Consider the following 26,946-nt stretch of genomic DNA (forward strand, 5'->3'; position numbering starts at 1 on the left):
GGTGGGTTTCTTAAGGTTTCCAAGCTTGTGGTAACAGCCGTTGGTGCCGACTTGGGTTAACCTTCCTGTTGTTCACAGGTCAAATTTGACCCATTTTCAAATGTTATCAATAAGAAGTCTGGGTTTCTTTCATCTAATTGCCCAAAGAATTTCACGGATGGTTCCATAGGCTCTTTGCAAATAAAATTAATGATCACTACTTTCATTGAATTGTGAGAGTTTTATTCACATTTATAGCATCTGTGGTATTCTCTGGTCAAATTTGACTCCCCCGAGGTTGTGCAATGAGGCAATGGCAGTTTTTTTATCTACAAGTTTATTTGACAGGGACCACTTATAATAAACATATTTCAATACAATCTGATGCATTATATAGAGATAATGCTAGAAGCAAATGCTCATCCCCAGTTCCCAGGTGTACAAAAATACAGACATCATGCACATTACACACAACAAGCATTAAATTACTGTTCACTGTGTTCATAGTCTGAGGGCGCGAATGGTATTTAGTGTTGTGGTTGTTTGATTAATTGTAAATTGATGATTGCATTCATGATTCTCCTTTTAGAATTAACATCTGGGGTAGTTCTGAAATGGGCTGAGAGAGAGTTCTATTTGTTTGTGGCTTTAATGGAAAAGGCTGACTGAAAAGGCAAATTTTGTAGATCTTAAAGGGATGAAACAGTTGCTCTTAGTTGAAGTCCTTGGCTATTGTTCTTAGAGCAGAACTTAATGACCTGCTTTAAAGAGGTGGGGCCAAGCTGTGGGTGATTTATTTATTTTTTAATAAGATTTCTTGTGGAGTACAGGGTGGTCACGCTGGCCTGTCAGTCGGTGGTGCAGTATTAAGATTAATTCATAGTTTTCACGTGATGTCACATTCCAAGGAAAACCCTCCAAGTCCCTTGGAGGTTAAAAAAGACGTTATTTTCCGCTGCCCGCCAACCAGGAAGCAAGTGATACAGTGTTACTTTGAGTTTGTTGCTTTTTGCGTTGCCAAAATGCTGGATGGTTGTTGTGCTTTGGGATGCACTAATCGACGAGGAGACATGCCTGGGCGGTGTTAGGTGAGGGATTCCCTACAAGGTAAACGTAAACATTACTGCAGTCGAGCGCTGGCAGGGACCTGGCGATTTCTAATGGTGGAAATATGGCATTAGGTGCTGTATATGGATCGAAAGTGCTACACTTGCAGTTTGTGTCCATCGTCTATCTTTTTCTTGAGTTGAGAGGTGATCCAAATAAAAAATAACAGCTTTTGTGGCGTCTCTAAGCGGGAGTCCGGTGTGATCCGCTATCTCGGTCCGTTGTTTTGCCCTCCAGGGTATGTCACGTGTCTGAAAACTATGAATAGGTGGGTTCCAGTGATGTCGAGATCACATTTATATCTGCAGATCGGGTGGGTCTGGTGATTAAAAATGAACATTCTGAATAATAGCTGGTGGGTTGCGGAGGGTGAAATAGGATGAATCATCTCCCCATTAAGAAAGACACTAGGCATTTAAGCACGAGGTACAGCAGCATAACTTCATTGATTATTTAAATCTCCCGACACTCTGACAGAATCTGTCAGGAAGCACTGACAGCAGCCTCTCTAATCATTATAGTAAATCCATACAGAAAACACTCATACATCAATACAACACACAATAAAGAAATCACCTGGAAGACAGATATGTCTATGATGTATGATCATAGTTTATTATAATGGAGATTCATAGGAGAGGAGCCTCTGTCTGTGTTTGTGACACCAGTCTGCAGTGTGATACACTTCATATATTAACCACCGAGCTGAAGAGTAACATAAGGCTTCGTGATCAAAGAAAGTTTTTAGATCATGTTGACTCTTAAGTCCATACGCACACTCACTCTCTCGCTCTTCCACATGAGCTCTCTCTCACACTTATTTATTTGTATTTTGTTTTGGTTTTTATAATATACTATTCATGCACCATTTAAATAGAAATGCACCAAGGTAAAAGGGCACCTGGCTTTTAAAGGGAAAGGGAGAGGACACTGTTGTTGGTTTATTGCATGTTACTCCCAAAACACACCCATAATTAATTAAGAGAGTAATTAAGTACAACCCTATTGAACCATATGCATATGTGAATCAGCCACATATCTCACCCCCTACATACCTTATATGGACTATATAAATGAGCTGGCTTACCATGAACCACAGCAACAACAACCAAGAGGAAGACAAATATTTATTCCGGACACAGAAATGGAGGCGCTTGTGAGGTGGAGGTTAGAAAGCGCAGATTGTTTGATGACCACAGCAGCGGGTCACAAACAAAAGACAATTCAGTGAGTTTAACAGAATGATATTGGCTTAATCCCAAAAGGGGCTTTAGGCAGAAAGGGTAAAAATTAGATATTGTTGATCATGTCAAACACACATGTTGGCCAATTCCTGCTGCTAACAGCCGGCTGCCAGAAACCCCGGAGTGGTTATAGCCTACATATATTTGTACCGGGGTGGCGCACTTCTGACTGCTTGGTCTGTCTATTGCTGGACCCAGTTCAGCATACAGATCCAAGAGCACAGCTCCAGACAGTCTAAATCGGTCATCATCATGGGCCAGGCAATCTTTGTTGTCCCTGAACAGTTGTTCCCTCCTAATCCTTCCACTGGTGTTGTCCTCTGCAGTGCCAGTGCAGCCAGCATTATGCAGCGTCACTGCAGTATTTATGTTTACAGCAATCCGACTGATTACTTCACACCTTGCCAAACTGATGGCATGAATCAGTGATATCCCCCACATCATTTGAAGATGAAGGTTTGACAAGTGAACATTATGTCGCCTATATATTAGGACTGATGATGAGAATATGGAGTGGAGCAGTTGTGCGAGAGCTGGCTGTATTTCCAGACTTTGCTAATCTACACAATCCATGTGCAGGTGGTGAAGATGTGCCGGGGGAGTCGAGGTGACCGCCCAGTTACAGTCCGGCCCTCTCCTCTGCGCTCTGGGGGTGGGGAATGTGATGGTGAGACAGCGCTGATGAAATATAATATAGATTTGATGTTGCTTATATCTTTTCAAATTGTAATGGTGGATTTATAATTAACATTTCATATTAAGTGAAATTAAATGTGTGAGCGACATCATTATACAGTGTGGCTTCAATTCACCACCTCACCATCTGCGTCGCCAGTTTCTCCATTGTCCAAAATGTTCTTAAACATGGGTCAAAATTTACGCACATTTCCTCGTAAAATTTTTTTTTTACATACATTTTGGCCTTTTTTGTGCGCAAGGAATGGTTAAAAATAAGGCCCCCGGATAGGATTGGATGTTCTGTCTTTTTATCATTTTTTTCCACGTTTAGGCTGAGGCAGGAGAGATTAAGCCATATGCCACTTTCTCCATTAATCATGTAAGTTTATTTGCCACTTCCTCTGCACTTTTTACATGAATGTAGATAATGATGGTGGTGTTAGCATACATTTGTATATTTACTCTATGACATACCAAGAATTTGTAGCTTTAAGAAAAAATTTAATCACAAAGTTTTGAAAGGAAATATCATGGTTGACAGTGTCAAATGCTTTGTGGAGATCAAGAAAGACTGCACCCACAAACACCACTTTGTCAAACTTGGACTGGTAAATGGTGGTAATACCAGTATTTAGATTACAACTTTTCAGCAGCTTTAGAGATAACCAGTAATATGATGGCTGACTAACATACTGTTGTGAAAATATGCTTTTGTATAGATGAGTTGATAATGTTGGTGACAGGGATTTTGTGTTTAATTTTCAAATACACAACCCATATACGGCTATCGTTGCTGAGGGTAATGGACATGGCTACAGAGATGAGCAGTAGAATGACAATGAAATAGCCATAGAGTCTCCAGGACATCTTCTTTGGCAGTATTTCCAGCAATCCTGTCTCAGAGGAGACACCCGACCATGATCCAGCTCCGAAAGGTAGATTGTAAAATGTCCCCAGGAGTTCAAGAGAATCAAAATTTTGCAATGCTGGGCTTCATCAATGTTGGGGATGGTGACAGCCACCCAGTAGGCAAACTGTAAGGTATCCACCATATCTAGAACCACAGAGGTTATGATGTGATATGAGGGGCCACCGGCCTATAATTGTTCATTGTGGATGTGTTTGGCTTTTTAGGAACCACGACTCTGTCATAGGACTTAAGTCTGTGGGACTGTTTCCTGTGTGAGGTAGGAGTTAGAATATCTGTAGACGCCGCACGGGCGTTCAGGACTCACTGTGACAGTCCATCAGGTCCTGCTGCCTGGGAATTTACCTACTTCCTAGAACCTGTGTGTGTCTGAGAGTCACCTGGAGTACAGTCTCCCTATGGTACAGGGGAATTTTGAGGAGATATTTCTGTTCAGTCTTTGCCAGATTCTGGCAGAGAAACTGTTGAGGTTGTCTGGTAGGATGGTGTTTCCGATCGCAGTCTCATTCGTGGTTTTCCTTTAGTTCGTGACAGATTTAATTCCCTGCCCCATACTGCTTGTGGTGTTACCTACAAGGTAGATTTATTTGTCACATTACAGGTTGTAAAGTGAAATTGAGTTTGTAACTCCCTTCTGCTACTTAGCAAACATCATACATTAATATAAAAAACACTTATTAAAATGGTAAACAAAAATAAATGATATACAATGAAGCAGTGCTAAGAATGAATTTGAGTATAAAGTCTGATAGCTTGGGGGAAAAGCTGCTCTGCAGTCTGGTGGTACGGCGGCAGAAACTTCTGTATCTCTTCCCAGAACCTGCAAGGAGCCTACATCTGGAGTGGCCATGAAGCAGTCATTTAGACTTATCAGAGAGGTGTCACTGTCAATGTCATAGAAGATGGAGTCAGTACCTGGGAAGAGCAGAGAAGTCAAACACAACTACAGTGTTGGATATGAACGAGCTTCACTGCTCTATCATTTTACAACACAGGATTGTAAAACAAGATGAAGTTGTAATTCCATTTTACTCACAAAAACAAACGAAACAAAAATTAATATACAGTTAATGGGTGGATACATATTTCATAGAAATAAAACTATTTTACATGGTGGAGTAATTTAAAGTGTCTCACAGTCTAGGGGAAGAAGCTGCTCTACAGTCTGGTGGTACAACAGCAGATACTTGTCTGTCTCTTCCCAGAAGGCAGCAGGGTGAACAGGCTGTGGCTGGGTGGCTACTGTCCTTTAGTATCCTTTGGGCTCTGCAGACACCTCACTGATATCGCGCTCAGTAGAGCCCACCGGTCCTGGGCCGTGCACATCCCATGTCAGTTAGCGATGTTTCTAGTCAGGGTGCTTTCTATTGCTCCTCTGTAAAAGCTGACAAGAACTTGGCGTGGGAATTTGGCCTTCTTAAACTTCCTCAAGAAAAACAGTCGTTTCTGAGCTTTGTTCACCAGCGTGGAGATGTGAGACGACCATGTCAGCTTCTCTGTGATGCTGATTCCCAGGAACCTGAAACTGTTCACCTGCTCCACCTCAGCTCTACTGATGTAGACAGGAGTGTGTGTCTTTCTCCTTTTTCCTAAAATCAATGATCAGCTGCTTAGTTATGCTGACGTTGAGCAGTAGGTTGTTCTCTGTGCATCACTCTGCAAGGTTATGAATTGAATACAATATGAAGTCTCATTGTTGTTTGAAATCTGGCTGATGATGGTGGTGTCATCTGCAAACTTCACAACAGAGTTCTCTCCAGGTCGGGGGTGTACAGTGTGAACAGGAGGGGGCTGAGCACACAGCCCTGGGGGGATCCGGTGTTGAGCACTGGAGTGGAGGAGGTGAGTCCGCCAATAAGAACTGACTGGGGTCTGTTTGTGAGGAAGTCCAGTATCCAGTTGCAGAGTGTTGTATATAAACCCAGAGTGCTGAGTTTGCTGATCAGTTTCAGGAGAGATTGTGTTGAATGCTGAGCTGAAATCCACAGCATTCTGATGTAGGTGTTGTTTTTCTCAAGGTATATGAGGGCTGAGTGGAGGGCAGTGGAGATGGTGTCCTCTATGGATCTGTTGGTTCTGAAAGCAAACTGGTGAGGGTCCAGGCTGGCTGGGATGTTGTTCTTTATGTGCAGAAGAACCAGTTTCTCAAAGCACTTCATCAGAACTGGGGTGAGAGCCACAGGGCGGTAGTCGTTCAGACTAGACACTGCAGACTTTTTAGGTACTGCAGTGATGGTGGCTGAACCCTCTCCTGAGACAGTGAGATGTTGAAAATGTCAGTAACAACATCAACTAGCTGATTGGCATATGTTATTAGTACACGGCCAGGACTGTTATGAGGCCCAGCTCATATTCACTCTCAGCAGGACTCTCCTCACATCTGCTGTGGATACTGACAGGGGCCGGTCCTCTGGAGGTGGAGTAGACTTTACAGCTGACTCTTTGTTGAGGAGATCAGAGCGAGCATAAAAGGTGTAAAGTTCATCTGGTAGTGTAGCCTCACACACTTATGCCCTTTTGGCAGCTGTGATTGAATTTTGTAGCCCATATCGGGATTAAAATTTTGGATGGGCCAAAATAGTTTTTGACTGATACGCTGTGGAACGCCACCGGCACATCTGATTGATTGTGACACTTTTAAAAATTTGGTCTAAAACCTTTTCACTGTGGAGATAGCTTGTTATTTAACAGTGAAAGTTGGTATTTATTACAAGGCACACACAGGTGAATTGCACAAACAGTAGTACACACAAATATATATACACACAAAAACACACAAACCCATCACCAGCAGTCACTTGAGGTAGTTATGGCTGTTCTTACTATTGTTCCACCTACTTTTGGCTCTTCAGATTGCTGTAGAGGCCGATCCGCGATCCACAATACTTTAGTACAGTGTGGGCAAGGGAGAGTTGACCCTTTTCTGCTCTGTCCTCGAGGTGCTGTTGCTGTGTCTTAGCGGTCTTATCCATTTCTTGACATGTTGCATGGATTTCTTCCAGGAGCTCAATATGATGTGGAATTTCTTGAGTCCTACATAGTGTGCATAAAAAAAACATGGCGACATAAACAAAATGCTGTCAGTTACCCAAAATTCAACACAGCGGGCGTCAACTTCACATTTCCTATTGAAATGTCATATCATAAACTGTCAAGTATTAAGGTTATCATTGAAAGTATGGTGAGATAATGGTCTTGTTTACTTATTGTTAAAAAGGCCTTCTGTTGCTGGAAGGCTTTAGGGAATGAGTAGCCAATCACTGGCCAGTAGGGGGCGCACACGCTCTATTCTGCCCAGCAACAGGAAGAGAGAGAGGCCAGATTGTTTGCAGCATGGAGAAAAGCTAGCTCAGGGAGAAACTTTAACACCAGAGTTTGGTATATTATCAGTTCAAGAGTGATTTGTGCGTCCATAAAACCATAAGTTTATTCTGCTTTGTTGCTGCTGCATTTACTAAGTAGATGTATAATTAGAGTGTTGACAGTATTAAGCTATGTTAAATGTGTAGCAGCCCATTTCTGTTCGAATGAGAAGTCTATAGATTGTATTTATTGTTCAGTGTCACTGTTCATGGATACTGTATGCATGTTAGAACTGTGTAGTCAGAATATACTTTTAAAAAAATTATATATAAACAGAAGTATGTGTTATGCTTATAAGGATATTACGGGTGACATAGATAAAGGGTATATTGTATGATTGTAAGTATTTTCTGTATACCTTTTATTGATGTATTATTTGTATTCTGTTTATGGTTTCAGAAACTACAAATCTCATCATTGCCAGTAGATAGTACTGTATTCACCTTAAAGAGAAAATAAAGGGATGCCTGGTTATTGGAGCCTCTCTCTGTAAAGGCAAACCCAGAGTCCTGACCGGACTCTCCACAGCGATTCGAATTATCCACCACGCAACAAAATCACTATTTTTTACTTATTCTTTGATCAGATTGTTCCTGATTAAAAAAAATTATTTGCCGGTTTTAGACTGGAGTATGTGGAGTATATGAGTTCTTATATGTGGTGGTATGTGTACAAAGCACTTGACATTTGCAGTTATTGGCTCCATTTGTTAAATGAAAAAAATATTTTGTAGAAAATCATGTTTATAACTAGAGCCTGGGCTATATGGTTTTGGGGGCCGATGCCGATATTAAAGTGAAAAAGAGCCAGTTAATGAGCCGATATTGATTTTGAAAATTATTTGGATAATAGGCCTCTTTCTTGTATAAACTACACTTAGAACAGGCCGATATTGAAAGCTGTTCTGTATGTGGGCTATAATACCTTTTCCTAAATGGATAATATTAATAAAATAGATTACAGTCTCAACAACTTAACATGTAAACAATTGCATATCAATAAATTTTTGCTGCTAGAATGTGCAACTTTTTCAGCCATCTGTAAACAGAGAGAGTGAGAGAGAATAAACATGTATTTTACCTTACACATAATCTGCTATAATAACTACTTTCAATGTAGCATATTCACATCTAGTTTATCCCTTTACCAGCACTAATTCTTACCAAAGCTACAAGAAGCCATTTCTCAACCATCATATGGCTCTAATTCTCTCTATGATGCAGTGACCTGCTGTTCAGTGCATCTAATACTACATGACTGTCTACAACGAGGACCTGCAACTTTGAGATTTCACTCAACTACAGTAGAACTAATACCTTTCACATTTGAAAGAGGAGCTGGATAACTTTGTCTGGCAAGAAGCCGTGTTAGATACTTGTTGAGCTCACATTTATTTATAGGTCTGGTCTGGTTTAATCATTTCAGACACATCAACTGCAAGTACAGACAAACAGTTTGCAGATATTCAGAACAAATTAAACTCTACAGTTTAACCACTCATTAACGTTAGCGCTCCTCCACTGATTTGGCATTAGCTTTGTGGCTAATTTAGCCATTTTAAACGGGCAGTGTTATATGCTGTAAGCAATGTAAATATTTAGAAATGATGAACTAGAGAGACATGATAGGACTGTTCACAAGAACTGCCACACTGTTTCAGAAATAAATCTTCAATCATGTTTGTCAGCAGCATAGCCTTAAACACACGAAAAATTGGAGGATTAACATTAGCAAGTAATGTTTTCAGGAGAGGAGAAGTGATTGGGGCTGTTTTTTATTATAATTAAATTCATATAATGAACATGCCAAATGACCAACTCACTGCCAACACAGCCACTCTCCATTGTTTTCTTTTGTGGTTTTTGTGGTGCAGAAGTGTTGTTTACAGGGAAGCTGCAGAGCGCCCTCTGGTGGGCAAACTATGCAACACTAATGACATGAGTGAAGGATCTGTCTCTGTTTCTTTTTTAATAGTCATAAATCAGGTGTTATAAACGCAGATGCCGATTTAAATGCAGTTATCTCATATCACCAGCCAATAAATCAGTTGGGCTCTATTTTGTACTTATTCACTAAACCTGAAGGCAGAACACCCAGTCCTAGTAATCTGTCATATACTGCAGGCCTTCATGGCTGTGGCACAAATTAACACACAGCTGTGTGTGTCTGTTGATAATTTCAATTAACCAGTTATCCAATATCCAATAATATATTCAACCAATATCCACATCATGCACACTCTGTATTTTTTGAATTTTTATTATTTACCAGAATTTGGCCTGCTGTTTCATGGTACTCTCATCTTTTTCTGTATGAAATGGAAACACTTTATTAGACTTCTTGTGGAGCGTTTGTATATGCATATGTTATATTGTTTCAGTCCTGTACAAGAGGTCAAGACATAGGATTATATATTTTCACTGTAGCTACAAAGATTTGTTCCACATTTGCTTACATCCTATTTTGGGGGCTTAAAACACACACACACACACACACACACACACACACACACACACACACACACACACACACACACACACACACACACACACACACACACACACACACACACACACACCCCACCAGGTTTCCATCACTGCTACTTGCTATGCAACTAGAGGCCCATATGTCTATTCAGTCAGAACTGAAGAAGCCATTAAGATGGACAGCCAGGTGTCTTCAGCTGTACTGTTCCAGGTCTAGTGGAGTGTTGTTTACTACATTTGTATTGAGTCTGAATGATTGAGATAAATCTACAGTGGCATTGTTAACCTTTTCCACTTTTTTCCATTTTAGAAATGCTGCTCATGGTTTCTCTCTAATTCCCGTGGACAGTCTGAAGGTAACAATGAAGGAAATTCTCCAGAAAGCACTCAAGAAGAGAAAAGGTTCACAGAAAGGCTCAGGTAATAACATTTGGATTATTTACTGCTTTCTCCAGTTAATATAACCATGTATCAATACATTTGTGTTTAAATGTGTTAAGTTTGTTTGGCTCTCTCTCATATAGCATATTCATACTGTGCGTTTAGGTACACCCTTGTACACCATGGACTACATAGAAAAATTTATTTTTATAAAGTTATTCTTGTTTGAACTGGCTCTTGACAATATATGAAACTGAAGTTGCATTTTTCATCAAAATACTGTTTCTACCTCTTTATAGCATTGTCTGAAGGTGAGTCTAACATGGCAACCTAAAGGCCATATACTTGTGCGTCGTATCTACACCATAGGTGGGCTGTAGCCTACGCGTAGCCGCAGACCCTACACCATAACCTGGCGCACACCTCCTCAAAAATGTAACTACATAGTCGGCTTGGTAGCATCACATTTGTGGCTTGTCTTCTGCCTCAACTGGTTCAAGGGTCATACATACCATCTCCTCCAACACCTCCCGTTTCTGCTTTTTAGTAATTTCACTAAAAGTAACTGTTCAACATCGATCACCTCCAACTCCAACATGATCTGCTCAGTTACAGTCACCATTGTTTATTGTAGCCTACACCAACAAAGAAGAAGAAACTCAACACAGTAGATCATAGACATCCTACCGCCAACTAGGGTTTTGTTGGTATAATTGCAGATACCAAGACACAAGTAAAAATACTCACAACGGCACAGAGTCTACACCTTCATCTATGGTGTAGACTTGACGCAGACGTATAAAATGGACGTGAAGCCACTCAACCCTCCCAACCTCTAGATATACACACACACAAACACACAGTTGAGTGTAAATCCTCACACAAACAGCCAGGAGATCACTATTGTCTCATTTACATTTAAATTAGTATTGATTAGTATTTACCATATTTATTGAGATTCTTCCTCTTCTCTGTCACATTCTCAGTCAAGGTCCAACTTTTGCTGTGTTGGAATAATGATTTCCGTCTTTTTACTGGCATAGTATCCATGTGATTAACTTACAGAAAAGGCTTGGGCGGTTTCAAAGTATTATGGAATACCGGGGCACAGGGGTGGAAATTAACACTCTTAGCGAGCGCGGATGTGGATGGATTTTCCGTTTGGCGGCTAAATGTTGGAAGGCTACCCGTCACATTGGCGGGTCAATGTAGTCAGTAAGATATTGCCATATAATAGCTTTTTGATGGTAGCTAACAGCGGATCAGCGTTGTTTTTTTGTTGTGTTGCACACACCTAGAGGGTTTTTAGCATGTAGCTAGCTAGCTACCACCATAATGTGCATACCTCTCAACCCTCCTCTTTCCTGGGCTTCTCCCGCATTTTAGTGTTCTCTCCCGGTGTTCTCCTGTTAACATACAGTACAGGCCAAAAGTTTGGACACACCTTCTCATTCAGTGCGTTTTCTTTATTTTCATGACTATTTACATTGTAGATTCTCACTGAAGGCATCAAAACTATGAATGAACACATGTGGAATTATGTACTTTACAAAAAAGTGTGAAATAACTGAAAACATGTCTTGTATTTTAGATTCCTCAAAGTAGCCACCCTTTGCTTTTTTGATAGCGCTGCAAACCCTTGGTCAATGAGCTTCATGAGGTCGTCACCTGAAATGGTTTTCACTTCACAGGTGTGCCTTGTCAGGGTTAATTAGTGGAATTTTTCCCCTTATTAATGGGGTTGGGACCATCAGTTGTGTTGTGCAGAAGACAGGTTGATACACAGCCGACAGCCCTATTGGACAACTGTTAGAAATCATATTATGGCTAGAACCAATCAGCTAAGTAAAGGGAAACGAGTGGCCGTCATTACTTTTAACAAATGAAGGTCAGTCAGTCCGGAAAATTGCGAAAACTTTGAATGTGTCCCCAAGTGCAGTCGCAAAAACCATCAAGTGCTCACATGAGGACCTCTCCAGGAAAGGAAGACCAAGAGTCACCTCTGCTGCTGAGGATAAGTTCATCCGAGTCACCAGCCTCAGAAATCGCAGGTTAACAGCAGCTCAGATTAGAGACCAGCTGAATGCACACAGAGTTCTAGCAGCAGACCCATCTCTAGAACAACTGTTAAGAGGAGACTGCGCGAATCAGGCCTTCATGGTCAAGTAGCTGCTAGGAAACCACTGCTCAGGAGAGGCAACAAGCAGAAGAGATTTGTTTGGGCCAAGAAACACAAGGAATGGACATTAGACCAGTGGAAATCTGTGCTTTGGTCTGACGAGTCCAAATTTGAGATCTTTGGTTCCAACCGCCGTGTCTTTGTGCGACGCAGAAAAGGTGAACGGGTGGATTCAACATGCCTGGTTCCCTCTGTGAAGCATGGAGGAGGAGGTGTGATGGCGTGGGGGTGCTTTGCTGGTGACACTGTTGGGGATTTATTCAAAATTGAAGGCATACTGAACCAGCATGGCTACCACAGCATCCTGCAGCGACATGCCATCCCATCCGGTTTGCGTTTAGTTGGACCATCATTTATTTTTCAACAGGACAATGACCACAAACACACCTCCAGGCTGTGTAAGGGCTATTTAACCAAGAAGGAGAGTGATGGAGTGCTGCGCCAGATGACCTGGCCTCCACAGTCACCGGACCTGAACCCAATCGAGTTGGTTTGGCGTGAGCTGGACCGCAGAGTGAAGGCAAAAGGGCCAACAAGTGCTAAGCATCGCTGGGAACTCCTTCAAGACTGTTGGAAAACCATTTCAGGTGACTACCTCTTGAAGCTCATCAAGAGAATGCCAAGAGTGTGCAAAGCAGTAATCAGAGCAAAGGGTGGCTACTTTGAAGAAACTAGAATATAAGACGTGTTTTCAGTTATTTCACACTTTTTTGTAAAGTACATAATTCCACATGTGTTCGTTCATAGTTTTGATGCCTTCAGTGAGAATCTACAATGTAAATAGTCATGAAAATAAAGAAAACGCATTGAATGAGAAGGTGTGTCCAAACTTTTGGCCGTACTGTATCTCCACGTAAATCCCCCGTTTATTTATACCTGCTGTTTGCAACGTTCCCCTCCGGTAAAGCCGGTGTCACTATGTAGAACAGCTCTGGAGGGAAGTCAACGGCACTCACCAATAAAACAACAAGAAGAAGAAAAGTAGCGCGAGGGGTTCAGGACAAATGATGCGTTGCTCATCAGAGTATTTCACATGCATTTGCCCCTAAAATGGATGCGTGCGAACCAGAGAAATGATTTACGATGTGCGAGTAAAAACTACAGCCTACAGTTTTTTTTGTTCATGAATGGTTATGAATTTTTTTTGTTAGTACTTAATAAATTAGAAACCAACCACCAACCACAGTGACAAACTCAAAGGGAGAGTAGAATGGTTAAAATTACTGATTAAAGATTCCAGATCAGGAGAACAGTGCTGTTGTTACACCAGTAACTGTTGATGTTAAAACAGATACCTCCACCTTTTATTTTGCCAGAAATATTTGTGCCTCTGAAGAGCAGGAAGCCTGCCAGCTGCAACAATTTAAAAACTACAAGTAAGTTGAATGGATTCTGAACTTAAGAATAAAACTGTGGTGGGTTAATTAGTGGTAATGTAATTAGGGCTGGGTATCGTTCAAAGATTTTCGATATCAATACGATACCTCAACTTCAATACCGGTTCCTGAACGATACTTTATTCGATACCAATTTTAATCTTAACAAACTGAGAACTATTGTTGTTTGTATAAAGTAACTTAATTATCACATTAGTATCATTAATATTGTTTGTAATTTTAATAATTGTTCCTTTTGAAAGATTCTACTGCTTGTCAAAAAGCAAGACATATTTTCATTTTAACATAGGCCTATATTGTGTTTTTGTTGTTTTTATTCCTTATTCTTCATTCATTGTCATTTCATTGTTAATTATATATTTGTTATTGTTTATATGTGAATTTGTGCTCTGGCAACATTGCAACCTAAACAACCTAAACATTCATGGCAATGGGCGAGAAAGAGAGAGAAACAAGTTTCTGCCACTACACATCAAAGTTTCCTCCTCACTAGAGGAAGAGGTGGCCAGGCAACAACTATCACAATAGAAAGTAAACTCAATCACGTGGTCCTTTATTCCCCTGCAGCAAAGACACAGACATCAGCCCAAGGATCGGTACGGGATGTCACCGTCGGTGACGTCACTTACTGATCCTTCAGAAATGTTTGGGGAAATGTAGCGTGTGTTGACGCTACTCAGTCAATAAAAGAGCTTTGATTTGATTCAGAAAACAGCAACGCTACCATCAAGCTACTGAGAAATGTAGTTAAACTAGTAACGGCGCTACTTGTAGCGACGCTGCTGCTCAACACTGTTAGTATGGTGGTCATGTTGAAGCAAGCTCGGTGGCAGTAGAGCGCTGAGACGATGACTGCTCTGTCTTCTTGCAGTTGAAGACGAAGCAACTTTGTGCTCTTAAGTTTATTCCATGCACAGTCCAGGGCTTCACCAAATATGTCGTGTTGCCGGTCTTTTATCTTATGTTGCTATTTTGATCTTATGCAAATATTTCATCGTGTGCTGTTGCATCAAGCCTGGTGCAATGTAGCCACACTTTTGATTTTCTCCACGTCATCACCACAGCCAGTTACAATCACTTTTAGATGTGGGCACATCAGGCATGCTGCATGCTTATTGGCTCATTGACGTTAACAAGAACCTTTAGGTATCGAAATTTGGTACGGAAAGACCAGACATTTTTTTGATAATAAATGGTACTGGGGAAATTCGGTCAGTGCCTAAAAAGTATTGAACTCGATACCCAGCCCTAAATGCAATGTTTTATTCACAGAGTTCAAAGTCATGGAATTTGAAAGTGTTTTTGAAGGTGACTCATAGGACCATCTGTTCCATTATAATCGCATTGCAATCGCAATATTGTCCACAATAATTGCAACATGACTTTTTCTCCAAATAGCGTAGCCCTACTAACAGTATACTATTAAATGAACATTATACTTCTTATTTAATGTTATAATATTATACTAATACAGTCATTTATACTACTTCCTCCTCCAGGTTGTGGGTTGTACATATGCAGTAGACAGATGTAGATTTATCCAGAGCCAGGATGCATTGACGCATTGTATTGATAATAGTCTAAACCTATGTGAATATACAGTTTTTAAACAAATAACATCATATTTTCTACTAATGACTAATGCCAAAGTAAACAATTATGACATCTGTCATCATGCCATCATCTATATCTATCAGGTCTCCTGATATTTAAGGGTACACCCATAGCCATAGCATAGCCTACCATAAAATCTCTGTTCAGATAGGCTACTTTAATGGTCACTCACAAATGTTTGTATTTTATAATGTGGATAACTTTCCAGATGAACATAGTAGTCACGTCTATGCCTAGTTTGGTACCTGTTACATCAACAAATATGGTTAGTCTCCAACATTAGCAGTCTGGTGGTTTGCGTGAACAGGGTGCCCTGGGATGGATTCAAATTTCCGGCCTGAATAATTGTGCCAGTCCGCCCCTGGCTGAGGGAGTTTACATGGCTTAGATTTGGCAAAAACACCATGAACTATATCTACTGCACTAGATGTGGTCTACTACATGTGGGGACAACAGCATCTAAAAACATGAAAAATGCCGAGACACTTACAAAAATTAAATGGCATCGCCACAACCTGAATATCCCCCACAGGGATTAAAAAAGGTATATCTTATGTGCATTTGTTAAACCCCATTCAATTAAAATGTAAACTAGATTAAAGTGTAACTAAAATAAAACCGCACATTGTAGTTTCTGGTTCAATTACCGAAGCATCAATAAGTAACACTGTTAAAATGGGGAAAATGCAGCCCAAAATTTTCTGCCTGTGCCCCTAAAATTTTCAGTTAGGGGCTATAGAGCTCCTAGTAAGAAAAGTTAGTCTGGAGCCCTGTATGTAATATATACCCGTGTAACTAAACAGTTATATAAGTAACTAGATTCTGTTAGTAGAACAATAGTATGATAATAGTTATGAGTATAAAATATGAGAAAGAAAAGTAAAAGGGGGGGAAAGAGATAGAATATAGGAACAGAGAAGGAGGGGGAATGTGCCAGTTCAGTCTGGAGGGTGAAATGGATGTTATAGCTGGGGTCTGGATATCCACGTGGCCTCAATCTTGGTGGATTTGAGTTAAAGAAGGTTAAGTATGGATCCCAGGTTCCATAGAGGCTTATTTATTGCATGTTTTGTAAGCTGTTTCTAATGAAATATGTTATGTACGTAAATTAATCTGTGATTCTTGGATTTCCGGTCTTGAAAGATCACGTTGTTAGCGACAGCTAGAGAAATGTGTAGTGGATTTGTGTGTATATTTGGTAGGATCATTTGTGTAGTATCTCCCAGTAGGCATAGTGAGGGGGACAATTGGATCTCGCAGCCCAAGATCTGGGAAGGTTTGTTAGTTACTGCTGTAGTAGTTCCATGATTCCATCTGTGTTTTCAACATTGCAGAAATCATAGGGCCCTACATTAATGACATTTCTTATTTATTTATGTTATTTATTACAGCATCAACAAGGATAAGAGCTGTCTCCCACCCAACTTTAAGATTTGAACAAGAAAAGAAAAGCTAAAGTATGTTGACTCCATCATTCTCCAACAGGGCCCATGTATCGTCTAGAGAAGCAGACGGAGCCAAACGTCTCAGTAGACCTGGACTCGACACTGGAGAGCCAGAGCACCCTGGAATTTTGCCTGGTCAGAGAAAACAGTAAGTAATCCCAACTGTACTGTACAAAACCACAACTTTATGACTTGTACAAAAACTTTTGTTATAATAGGCTGTTGAGGAGACAATATTATCCAGTTAACCCCACTTATGTCTTCCGGCCACTCAAACTCTGTGATGTGTGGAATTTCTTACTTGTTGCTAAACTGAGCTAACTAATAAATGACAGCTACAATTAGCAGCGGTTAGCAGTTACCAATCTAACGGTTACTTTAGCAACAAATGAAGCTATCTGGAAACTCTGTAAATCATTGACAGTTGAGGCAGAGCCAACCGGAGGACATCATAACTACTAACTTGTTATCATTTGGTGCCATGACCTACAGTGAGGAAAATAAGTATTTGAACACCCTGCTATTTTGCAAGTTCTCCCACTTAGAAATCACGGAGGGGTCTGAAATTGTCATCGTAGGTGCATGTCCACTGTGAGAGACATAATCTAAAAAAAATCCAGAAATTACAATGTATGATTTTTTAACTATTTATTTGTATGATACAGCTGCAAATAAGTATTTGAACACCTGAGAAAATCAATGTTAATATTTGGTACAGTAGCCTTTGTTTGCAATTACAGAGGTCAAATGTTTTTCAGCAGGTTTGCACACACTGCAGGAGGGATTTTGGCCCACTCCTCCACACAGATCCTCTCTAGATCAGTCAGGTTTCTGGGCTGTAGCTGAGAAACATGGAGTTTGAGCTCCCTCCAAAGATTCTCTATTGGGTTTAGGTCTGGAGACTGGCTGGGCCACGCCAGAACCTTGATATGCTTCTTACAGAGCCACTCCTGGGTTATCCTGGCTGTGTGCTTCGGGTCATTGTCATGTTGGAAGACCCAGCCTCGACCCATCTTCAATGCTCTAACTGAGGGAAGGAGGTTGTTCCCCAAAATCTCGCAATACATGGCCCCGGTCATCCTCTCCTTAATACAGTGCAGTCGCCCTGTCCCATGTGCAGAAAAACACCCCCAAAGCATGATGCTACCACCCACATCTTCACAGTAGGGATCCAAATGGTCATTGGCAAACTGAAGACGGGCCTTGACATGTGCTGGTTTAAGTAGGGGAACCTTCCGTGCCATGCGTGATTTCAAACCATGACGTCTTAGTGTATTACCAACAGTAACCTTGGAAACGGTGGTCCCAGCTCTTTTCAGGTCATTGACCAGCTCCTCCCGTGTAGTTCTGGGCTGATTTCTCACCTTTCTTAGGATCATTGAGACCCCACGAGGTGAGATCTTGCATGGAGCCCCAGTCCGAGGGAGATTGACAGTCATGTTTAGCTTCTTCCATTTTCTAATGATTGCTCCAACAGTGGACCTTTTTTCACCAAGCTGCTTGGCAATTTCCCCGTAGCCCTTTCCAGCCTTGTGTACAATTTTGTCTCTAGTGTCTTTGGACAGCTCTTTGGTCTCGGCCATGTTAGTAGTTGGATTCTTACTGATTGTATGGGGTGGACAGGTGTCTTTATGCAGCTAACGACCTCAAACAGGTGCATCTAATTTAGGATAATAAATGGAGTGGAGGTGGACATTTTGAAGGCAGACTAACAGGTCTTTGAGAGTCAGAATTCGAGCTGATAGACAGGTGTTCAAATACTTATTTGCAGCTGTATCATACAAATAAATAGTTAAAAAATCATAAATTGTGATTTCTGGATTTTTTTTTTTAGATTATGTCTCTCACAGTGGACATGCACCTACGATGACAATTTCAGACCCCTCCATGATTTCTAAGTGGGAGAACTTGCAAAATAGCAGGGTGTTCAAATACTTATTTTCCTCACTGTATAGTTGTATCAACATAGGTTTTTAGTCAACAATTTACTGTCAAATCAAATAATATTTCAATAACATTTACTGTCAGTTTTCAGATCAAACTGGAGGGATAATAAATAAATACTCTAATAATAATTTCTAAATTTAAGTAAACTAAAGGCTGCATTTAAAGAAAAGTTCTTTAAATGGGCATCTTAAAATCAAGTGCTTAATTTCAGAAAAAAATAAAGTGTAGCTTGAAGTGATTGAAGGGTAGTCTCCACCAGTTGTATAATAAACAACACATCTTAACAAATGAACAGCTTTAATACCTACTCTTCTCTTTCTTTCCGTCTTATATAGCTACCACTTCCCTACTTTCTCTTGTTCAGTGAGAAGCGTGAGCTCTAGCTTGTCCTGTCAGCTAGGATTGGAAATGTATGAGAGTGCATATCGGAATGCACAGATTTGATTGGCTGAGCAGCATCACAAGAGACGATTGGAAAACATTTCAATTGGTCTGTGTGTTTCCTGGGCCGCTAAACCAGTACAGTAAATGCTAGAAAAGCTGCGCAGGTTAAAATAGAAACACTCCGTCACGAGATAGTAATTCTCAGTAATAAATTGGCTGTAGGTCCGGAGAGGACGACAGCTGGGTCCGGATCCAGAAGGATCCCCATGGGCCCCTGATGAATTTGGTGCAATTCGACCTTCAGGTGGCGCTATAATCAAAGCTGAAATAGCGTGGGAAAATGCTATTCATTTGAATGGAATTTTCAATCAAAGGACATTTTGCCTCATAACTACCATTGCATTACATTGGACATTCATTAACCGTATATCTACATGTTTAAGGGATACTGCCGGATCCATGTGGACATGCAATGACGTTTTTTGCAAAATCGCGAAAACTGAAAAACCTATTTTAATGAACTGCTCCGAAGTCACAAGTCCAATCGACACCAAACTTTGCATGGACAAAACTGATAAAAGGTTGTTAAGGAAATTTTGATCTGCAAAAAATTGTGCAAATTATAAGCTAACATTTTTCACACCGAACACAAAAAACAGGAAGTGATGTCAGATCTTAGCTTAGGGATGTCCAATGTACACCAAACTTGGGGACGTTATGTGGCATGCCTTCCCGAGGGGCTGTATGAAATTTGGTGTCAATTGGACACAAGGTGGCGCTGTTAATTGATATCAGATGACTCCTATAGACATACATTAATTTATTGCAAATTGAATAATGCAGGAAAATGTTATTTCAATACATACTATTTTCACATTACATCAGGAATCAAATTCATCGCTCCCTGGGCCCGCGGCCTCCGCTCCCTTGTCGTCAGGCACGGCGGGCATTGGGAGGCTTGAATCCCTATCACAACTGCTTGCAGTTCTAGTTACTTTTGGATTCTTAGTTCATTCAATTCTTATTCTAGAAACATGAGAAATGGATCTGATAACACATTGATTTTCTGTACAATATCCCTTAAACATTTCACATTTGCAAATTGGTTACAATAGATTTTGAGACTGTAGAATGGAAGAGCCTGGGAGTGTCCTCTTCAAAGCACAATGCCTGTAGAGTTTTATGACAATCTCTGCCAATCTAATCAGTTTAATACTATGATGTGAACCAAAAGACGAGGTCAGGATTTACATTGCAAGTGTGTTGGAGACACCAGTTTTATGGCTTCTGGCCATTTTAAGTTCCTTGACAGTGTTACTTTAATAGCTTAAAGTAAAGTCAGTTACAGTTAGTTAATTTGGGGGATTCCCTCACCCAGCACTTCAGGAGTGGACAAGCCTTTTGTGTAGCAGACGGTTTGCTCTGTGGGTGATACACTCAACCCCCCCTTTCCTATAGGGGAACAAAGCAGACTGGCCGTCTTGTTACAATTGTCAAATAGAAATGAGGGCTGAATTGAGATTGTGATTGTATTTTGTGCAACTCTATTCATAAAATGTAGATAATGGGTTTAAATCAAGATTAAAGTTTAGATTTTAGTTTTTTTTGATTGCTTTCTTTGATTGCTGTCTTCAGGCTCCAGGGGTGAGGAGAGTTCAGAGGAAGACCCTCCTATTGACATCACTACAGTCCAAGACATGTTGAGCAGTCACCACTATAAGTCCTTCAAGATCAGTATGATCCACAAGCTGCGCTTCACCACGGATGTCCAGCTAGGTACACACTGCTTACTGCAGGCTTTAAACTCAGATGTGTAATCATTTTCCAGCTCACAAAAGTTACACAAAAAATGTTGCCAGGAAATTTTTCACGTAATTGATTGTAAGCAGGTAAATGATATCGTTGGCAGTCCTATATTTTAAAACACTAAGTAATGGTCCTAAAAGACCAGTTCCCAGGTCAAAGGTCAGCATCCTTCCCAGCTGAAGATACATGTACTGTAGAAGACATAAAAATAATTTATAGGCTGCTTTTATGTTTGCTGCATGATGCGGGGAAACGTTTGTATAGCAATATTAACTTACAGAGACTGATTTAAGCACTAAAGCCTTCTAGGCTACAGTACTTGTTATACTTTTAAGATGTGACAGTAAGCCTACTCACCGCTTTAAAATGTCAAGTCCAAGTCCGTTTAACGACAGCCTGACACAGCCATTAAAATAGGCTGAATATTATTAGCATAGGCCTGTAGTTTGATATTCAAATTAAGGTTAATGTGAATTTATTTATTTTACTTAATTGGCATTTGTTTCTTATATTATAGTGTGAGTGTGGTTAATTAGCGCCCCACCTTCTTATATTTTGGCGCAAGTAGTGAGTTTTTAGTCTTTCAGCCACTATTTGAGCAGTTTGGTATGTCATGAAAGGGTTTTTGTTGCTGAAGTTATTTTGGAACAATGCTTGGAAAATTTGAGTGCGTTAAATAAATGAATAAGATTTTCAAAGTGACTTTAAAAGTGAGTTGGATGGACAGGTGTAACGATTCACCAAATCCATGGTTCGGTTGAGACCTCGATTTCCCCGATTATTATTATCATTATTATTATTATTATATAAGATGGAAAATGAAACATCTTCAAAGACAATATAATTGTTGTATGTGATATTTTCGAAATATAGGCCTACAACTTGTGCTAACCTTAAATACAGTGTTTTCCCAGGTATTTTAACAGCTGCCAAAGTATATTTGGTGACCCACCAAATAATGTTTGCAGTGAGAGACCAGAGGTGCAGGTGTGTTTGTGTGTGTGTGAGTGTGGGGATAAGAGAAGTTAAGAGAAAGGGAGCAGATTCAAGTAGTGAATAAACACTAAAATAAGGTGGAAAATGACCTACAGTAGAATAACCTACTCAATACAAATACGTTTTACACCACTACTGCCAGTAGATTTGTCCATGTTTCAAATTAGTCATATGTTGTATATGTAACACCGCCCCTTTTATGTGAACGCACTCATGTATGGATTGGGAAACCCTGGGTTAACTCGCCTAGTTGATAACCAGCTTCATGTGACCACGTATCCTGATCTCGATTGTTAGGGTTAGTGAAGCCAGATAATGAAAAGATATCCTGGGTATGTTGAACTTGCTTCATAGTACAGGCCACAGGACAAGCATTCTTTTCAAACAATAGGTTTCACCTTCACATGAGGAAAAGCTTTGAGTAAGTGATGACTAATTGATGAGCTTGTATGATATTTTAGATGAACTTCCCCAAATTCACTATGAATTAGAAAAACCTCACCCATTGCTGAGCTCTACAAAATTCCAAAAGTAGGTGTGGGACCACCTTCTGAACTGAACAGTTTAGTGATCAGTTCGTTTTGTATATACTTTTATTTGAAATTCATGGTGCAAACTTAGAGTTTTACCTGATCATGGTGCTAGATGAAAAATCAAGGCATCATCAAAGTATTCTAAGAGTGGAACATGACTGTGTGTACCAAATTTCATAACAATAACTCCAATAGCTGTTGACGTATGAGATACAAGTGACATTGCCATCTCAAGAGACACGCTGCATTATTAGGGAAATAGCAGGAAACTGTGATATTGGAGTGCAATAGTATGTAGTACGTTTGTCATTATAAGATTTAAAACAAACTGTGCTTTTTGACTCTGTCCAACAGTGAGTGCTGAATAAAATATGTTTTCCATTCATGAACTGACAAAAAAACACTGTTTCTTCAGGCATTTCAGGAGAGAAAGTGGAGATTGATCCAGTCACCAATCAGAAGGCCAGTACTAAGTTCTGGATTCGACAGAAACCCATCTCTATCGACTCGGACCACCTCTGTGCCTGTGACCTTGTCGAGGAGAGAAGCCCCAGTGAGTGGACCACAGAAACAGGGGTTTACTTTCCACATCTGTACATGATATTTGTAGTCCCTGATGCAGTCCATTTTCTTCCTCAGTACATGTTTGCACACAAAGACAATATAATTGTCAGCTCAGCACAGCTTAGAAGTGATTGGTTCTACATAACTTTTTACAGAGGGTTGCATGAGGACAAATGCTACAATTAAGAAAAAGCGAAACACAAAAAACATACACCTGAACTTTTTTTCATATTACATGATCTTCATGCAGCAGAAAAAAGGTCACAGTTGGGCTATGAATAGGTTTTGAAGTTCTAGAACTTGCGCATGACATTTCATAGAAGCAAGTTGAGCCTTTTCTTTACATTTCCATTTGTTCCTGAGCACCAAAAGAGTTTCTGAATGATCAGCTCTCAACGATCAGCACCATGTGAAATGATTGAAAGCTCCAGAACAGCTGCAAAAATGATAAATAGGGACCCTTAAATAAGGATGAGGAAGTTTTTTGGCCCTAACATGAGCCAGGTGTATTGCATATCTGCCGACTTCAGTTCTTACTTACAGTACTTTATCTAAACCTTGTTTAAGTATCTGGCACATTGAATTATTTTAGCTATAGCTGCTAAATTTGCCCAATTTTTTACGAGCTACTTAATCTAAATATTAATGCAACACAAATTATTTTTGGGAGCACAAACACACCGACCCATTTTTGTTCGGTCATTAAGATATTCACAGAATGATCAACAGATATGATGTGCCGCCGGTGATATCTGCCATTTTAACTGGTGAAAGTGGTGGTCAGCCCGAGCTAAAAATGAGAATCTGCGAGCTGAATGTTTTGTACTGTGATTTTTGGCAACACAGAGGAGAGATACATATTTGTTAGTGTTGGAGTTTAATTAATCCGTGTATTTTGCAAACCTCTGTGTCAAAAGTCAGAGGAACTCACCAGTGCACCCTAATCATTTCTTTTTAACATTCGTTCACTCAGTTTTCACTCTCACATGCAATGAATTGCTGCATTTTAGAGTTGGCTTTGGTAACACACTAGCAAGATGAGGTGGACAAAGCACTGTACAGTAAAGGAAGGATCTGCATTTGATCTGGTTTATTTGAGCTGATACTGATTCAATAATTGGCCCAAGGACTGATCCTTAGTGTCAGCTCAAAACATTTCTAGCCTTAAATATTTGCAATTTTTTATCCCTGCAGCCAGTTGTCTTCCTCAGCTTTGTGGAGGTCAGACACTTTCATGGTTTACCTCTCAGATCACACAAAGACAAAGTTTGCAGACAGGAAGAGGTGATAGGCTTGATCAGTGCATCATTTCTGTTGTCCAGTTCTGCCTCATGAAACATACTTTACCTCTGTGTTTTACAGGTCATGCAATATTTAAGCTCACTTATCTCAGCAACCATGACTACAAGCCTCTCTACTTCGAGTCTGATGCTGCTACTGTCAATGAAATAGTGCTAAAGGTGAGTTCTTGCTGGATGTCTCAGGAAAATTCTATTAGTTTAGACTTAGTCTGGACATAAAAAAAAATATTATACAGTAATATAATACAATATACTTTTTCTTACTTTTTTTAATACTTTTTCCACCCTGCACTGTGAATGTTTACACAGTATGTTCAATAAAAACATGAAAACATATAATTGTTTGTGTGGTATTAGTTTAAGCAGACTCTGTTTGTCTATTGTTGTGACTAAGATGAAGATCAGATCACATTTTATGACCGATTTATGCAAAAGTACTTTTTTTCCTGCAACTTTAAATATGTAGTATTTTATGTTAAAAATACAAAGATATATTTTATATAATTACAACGGAGTTATGTTAAATTGTCAATCATTCATTAACTGTTTAAAACCAGGTCAGATGCTACATAGGATCAGTTGTAGTTGTTGACACATTAATAGACACTTAAAAATAGGGCTGAATGATTTTGGGAAAAATCTAATTATGATTTTTTTTTAACCAATTTTGTGATTACAATTCACTATGCGATTATTTTTTAATAACTGATGTACTGCCCCACTTTGTTCCACTGAAATTTTTTTTGTCTGCCACTAAATGAAGGAATAACATTGAGCTCATTTAGGCATCATTTAATGATAATAATGTCATTCAATGTTCTGTATATTTAAACAAAAACATTTGCATGTTTGCATGCACAAAAGGAATTATCGATGCACGATTAATCTGGTATTATTACTGTAGGCTATATGTCAGCCATGATATGAAGGAAGGAGGTTAGGAAGGGACAGAGTTAAATTAGTTGTTTTATGAGCAGTGATGGAGAAGAAGTATCAAATTATAATAATTTCAGAGCAAGATAATTTGACAGTCAAGTCATGGCATTAAAAAATATATATCATCAGGTAGGCCTACCTACAGACGACAAGAAATAGTAAGTTCACCACACTGAGTAAGTAAGTAATTCAGTAAGCGCTCAATACAAAACCCACAGTTCAACCACCAATTGATGAGTCCTTATCTCAGTTCAGATCTTCACAAGACTCCATCTCTCATCAAAAACCTCATTTTCTGTATTCCAGCAATCAAACAAAAAAAATACACAAGTTGGCCAACGAAAATAAAACCAAGTGACACCTCTAATAGACAAGCCAAGTTATTCTCCAGTAGAACACCGGAGTCCCACCTCCCCCATAGCCAGCAGATGTTGCTGGTAAGCAGCTCACTGGCTATAACTCTGGACAGACTGGACCGGACTGTTGTATTTGGTTTGAAACTCTGTTACAGATATTCCCTGAGCTGGTGTGTGCGTGACAGAGTCGCAGGTGCATGCGCCCGAACACCACAATACACTACTACATGTGTGTTTCTGTTATATATTTGTCTGTTGGCGTATAACCCAATGATTTCACCCACCACTGTCATCAATGTACCCGGGGGCGGCAGGTGCTAATTTGTTTTTGTTTTTTTAGAGTATATTACCTTGGCAGAGATTTTTTTGATGGTGTAAAGTCTTGATTTTTCCTACTGCTTATTTTCAGGTGAACTATATCCTGGAGTCCCGGGCCAGCACCTCTCGGGCTGATTACTTTGCCCAGAAGCAGCGGAAACTGAGCCGCCGGACCAGCTTCAGTTTCCAGAAGGACAAGAAGACAGGCCAGTAGACTGACTGGAGCTGTTCAGCCACATGTCTGACTGTCTTCACACAGACAGATACATAGACAAGGCCTGAAAGTCTCATACACAGACAGCAGTGGGCAAACAGGAAGTGGAGATAACGGACAAGGAAGATGTCTCTGCTTCAGCAAAGCGAGGGGCAAGCCTCTGAAACTCCAAGAGCAAAGAGTCCACAAGCAAAAACTAACTTATTGTTTTTCTAAAAAAGAAAAAGACTTTTGGCAGCAATGTACACACAACAAACAATTTAAAGCTACATGCTAAATCTTTGCTTCTGTCCTCCATCTTGTTGTTAAAGAAATGTGACAACATGAGAAGAAAGGAAATGAAATAATGATGATATAGAAATGAAATAGCCCAGTCTGGATTTTTAAAACACACATTAATATATTCTGCCTTGAATCTGTACTCAGTTGACAGTTTATTAAGTAAATCTAGCTAAAAAGAAAAAGCACCCTAATCAGTGAACTGTTTTAGAGGGGTTGATTCCACCTTTGATTCACACCTCTTTTTATAACACAATACAATTGAACTGCAGCTAAAACAGCTTCAACACAAACTGAATTATATCCTTCATAAAGGTGGGATGTTTAGCAGGGATGTTGTATTAGACTGTGTTAGTACTAACTACCATTTTCGCCTGAGCGTATTAACACTGTTGATTCAGGGTCATTTGGTAGGATGTGATCACCGCATGTTGTTAGGATTTTTAAAAAATGATGCTTATCATTTGGTAAAATGTATCTTAGGGGACAAATCATCACCCAGCACACATGC

General features: G+C 39.9%; 1 protein-coding gene across 2 annotated transcripts in view; it reads left to right on the forward strand.

Annotated features, from left to right (window-relative positions):
* The window catches only part of mapkap1 (MAPK associated protein 1), a 40,278-nt gene extending 13,644 nt beyond the window's left edge, over positions 1 to 26,634 (forward strand). The window contains exons 7-13 of one of the 2 annotated variants that reach the window (XM_038733437.1): positions 10,096 to 10,205; positions 13,662 to 13,721; positions 16,842 to 16,949; positions 20,768 to 20,908; positions 22,883 to 23,020; positions 24,394 to 24,491; positions 26,034 to 26,634. In XM_038733437.1, coding sequence (XP_038589365.1) covers positions 10,096 to 10,205; positions 13,662 to 13,721; positions 16,842 to 16,949; positions 20,768 to 20,908; positions 22,883 to 23,020; positions 24,394 to 24,491; positions 26,034 to 26,156 — 778 coding nt within the window. In that variant the 3' untranslated portion in view covers positions 26,157 to 26,634. The remainder of the gene's footprint in view (positions 1 to 10,095; positions 10,206 to 13,661; positions 13,722 to 16,841; positions 16,950 to 20,767; positions 20,909 to 22,882; positions 23,021 to 24,393; positions 24,492 to 26,033) is intronic. The other variant, XM_038733438.1, reaches the window with a different exon arrangement.
* Positions 26,635 to 26,946: the final 312 nt, after the last annotated feature.

This window comes from Micropterus salmoides, unplaced genomic scaffold (genome assembly GCF_014851395.1).
Source record: "Micropterus salmoides isolate LMB-PRFRI ecotype aquatic unplaced genomic scaffold, ASM1485139v1 Ms_hic_scaffold_20, whole genome shotgun sequence".
NCBI classification, from domain to species: Eukaryota; Metazoa; Chordata; class Actinopteri; order Centrarchiformes; family Centrarchidae; genus Micropterus; species Micropterus salmoides.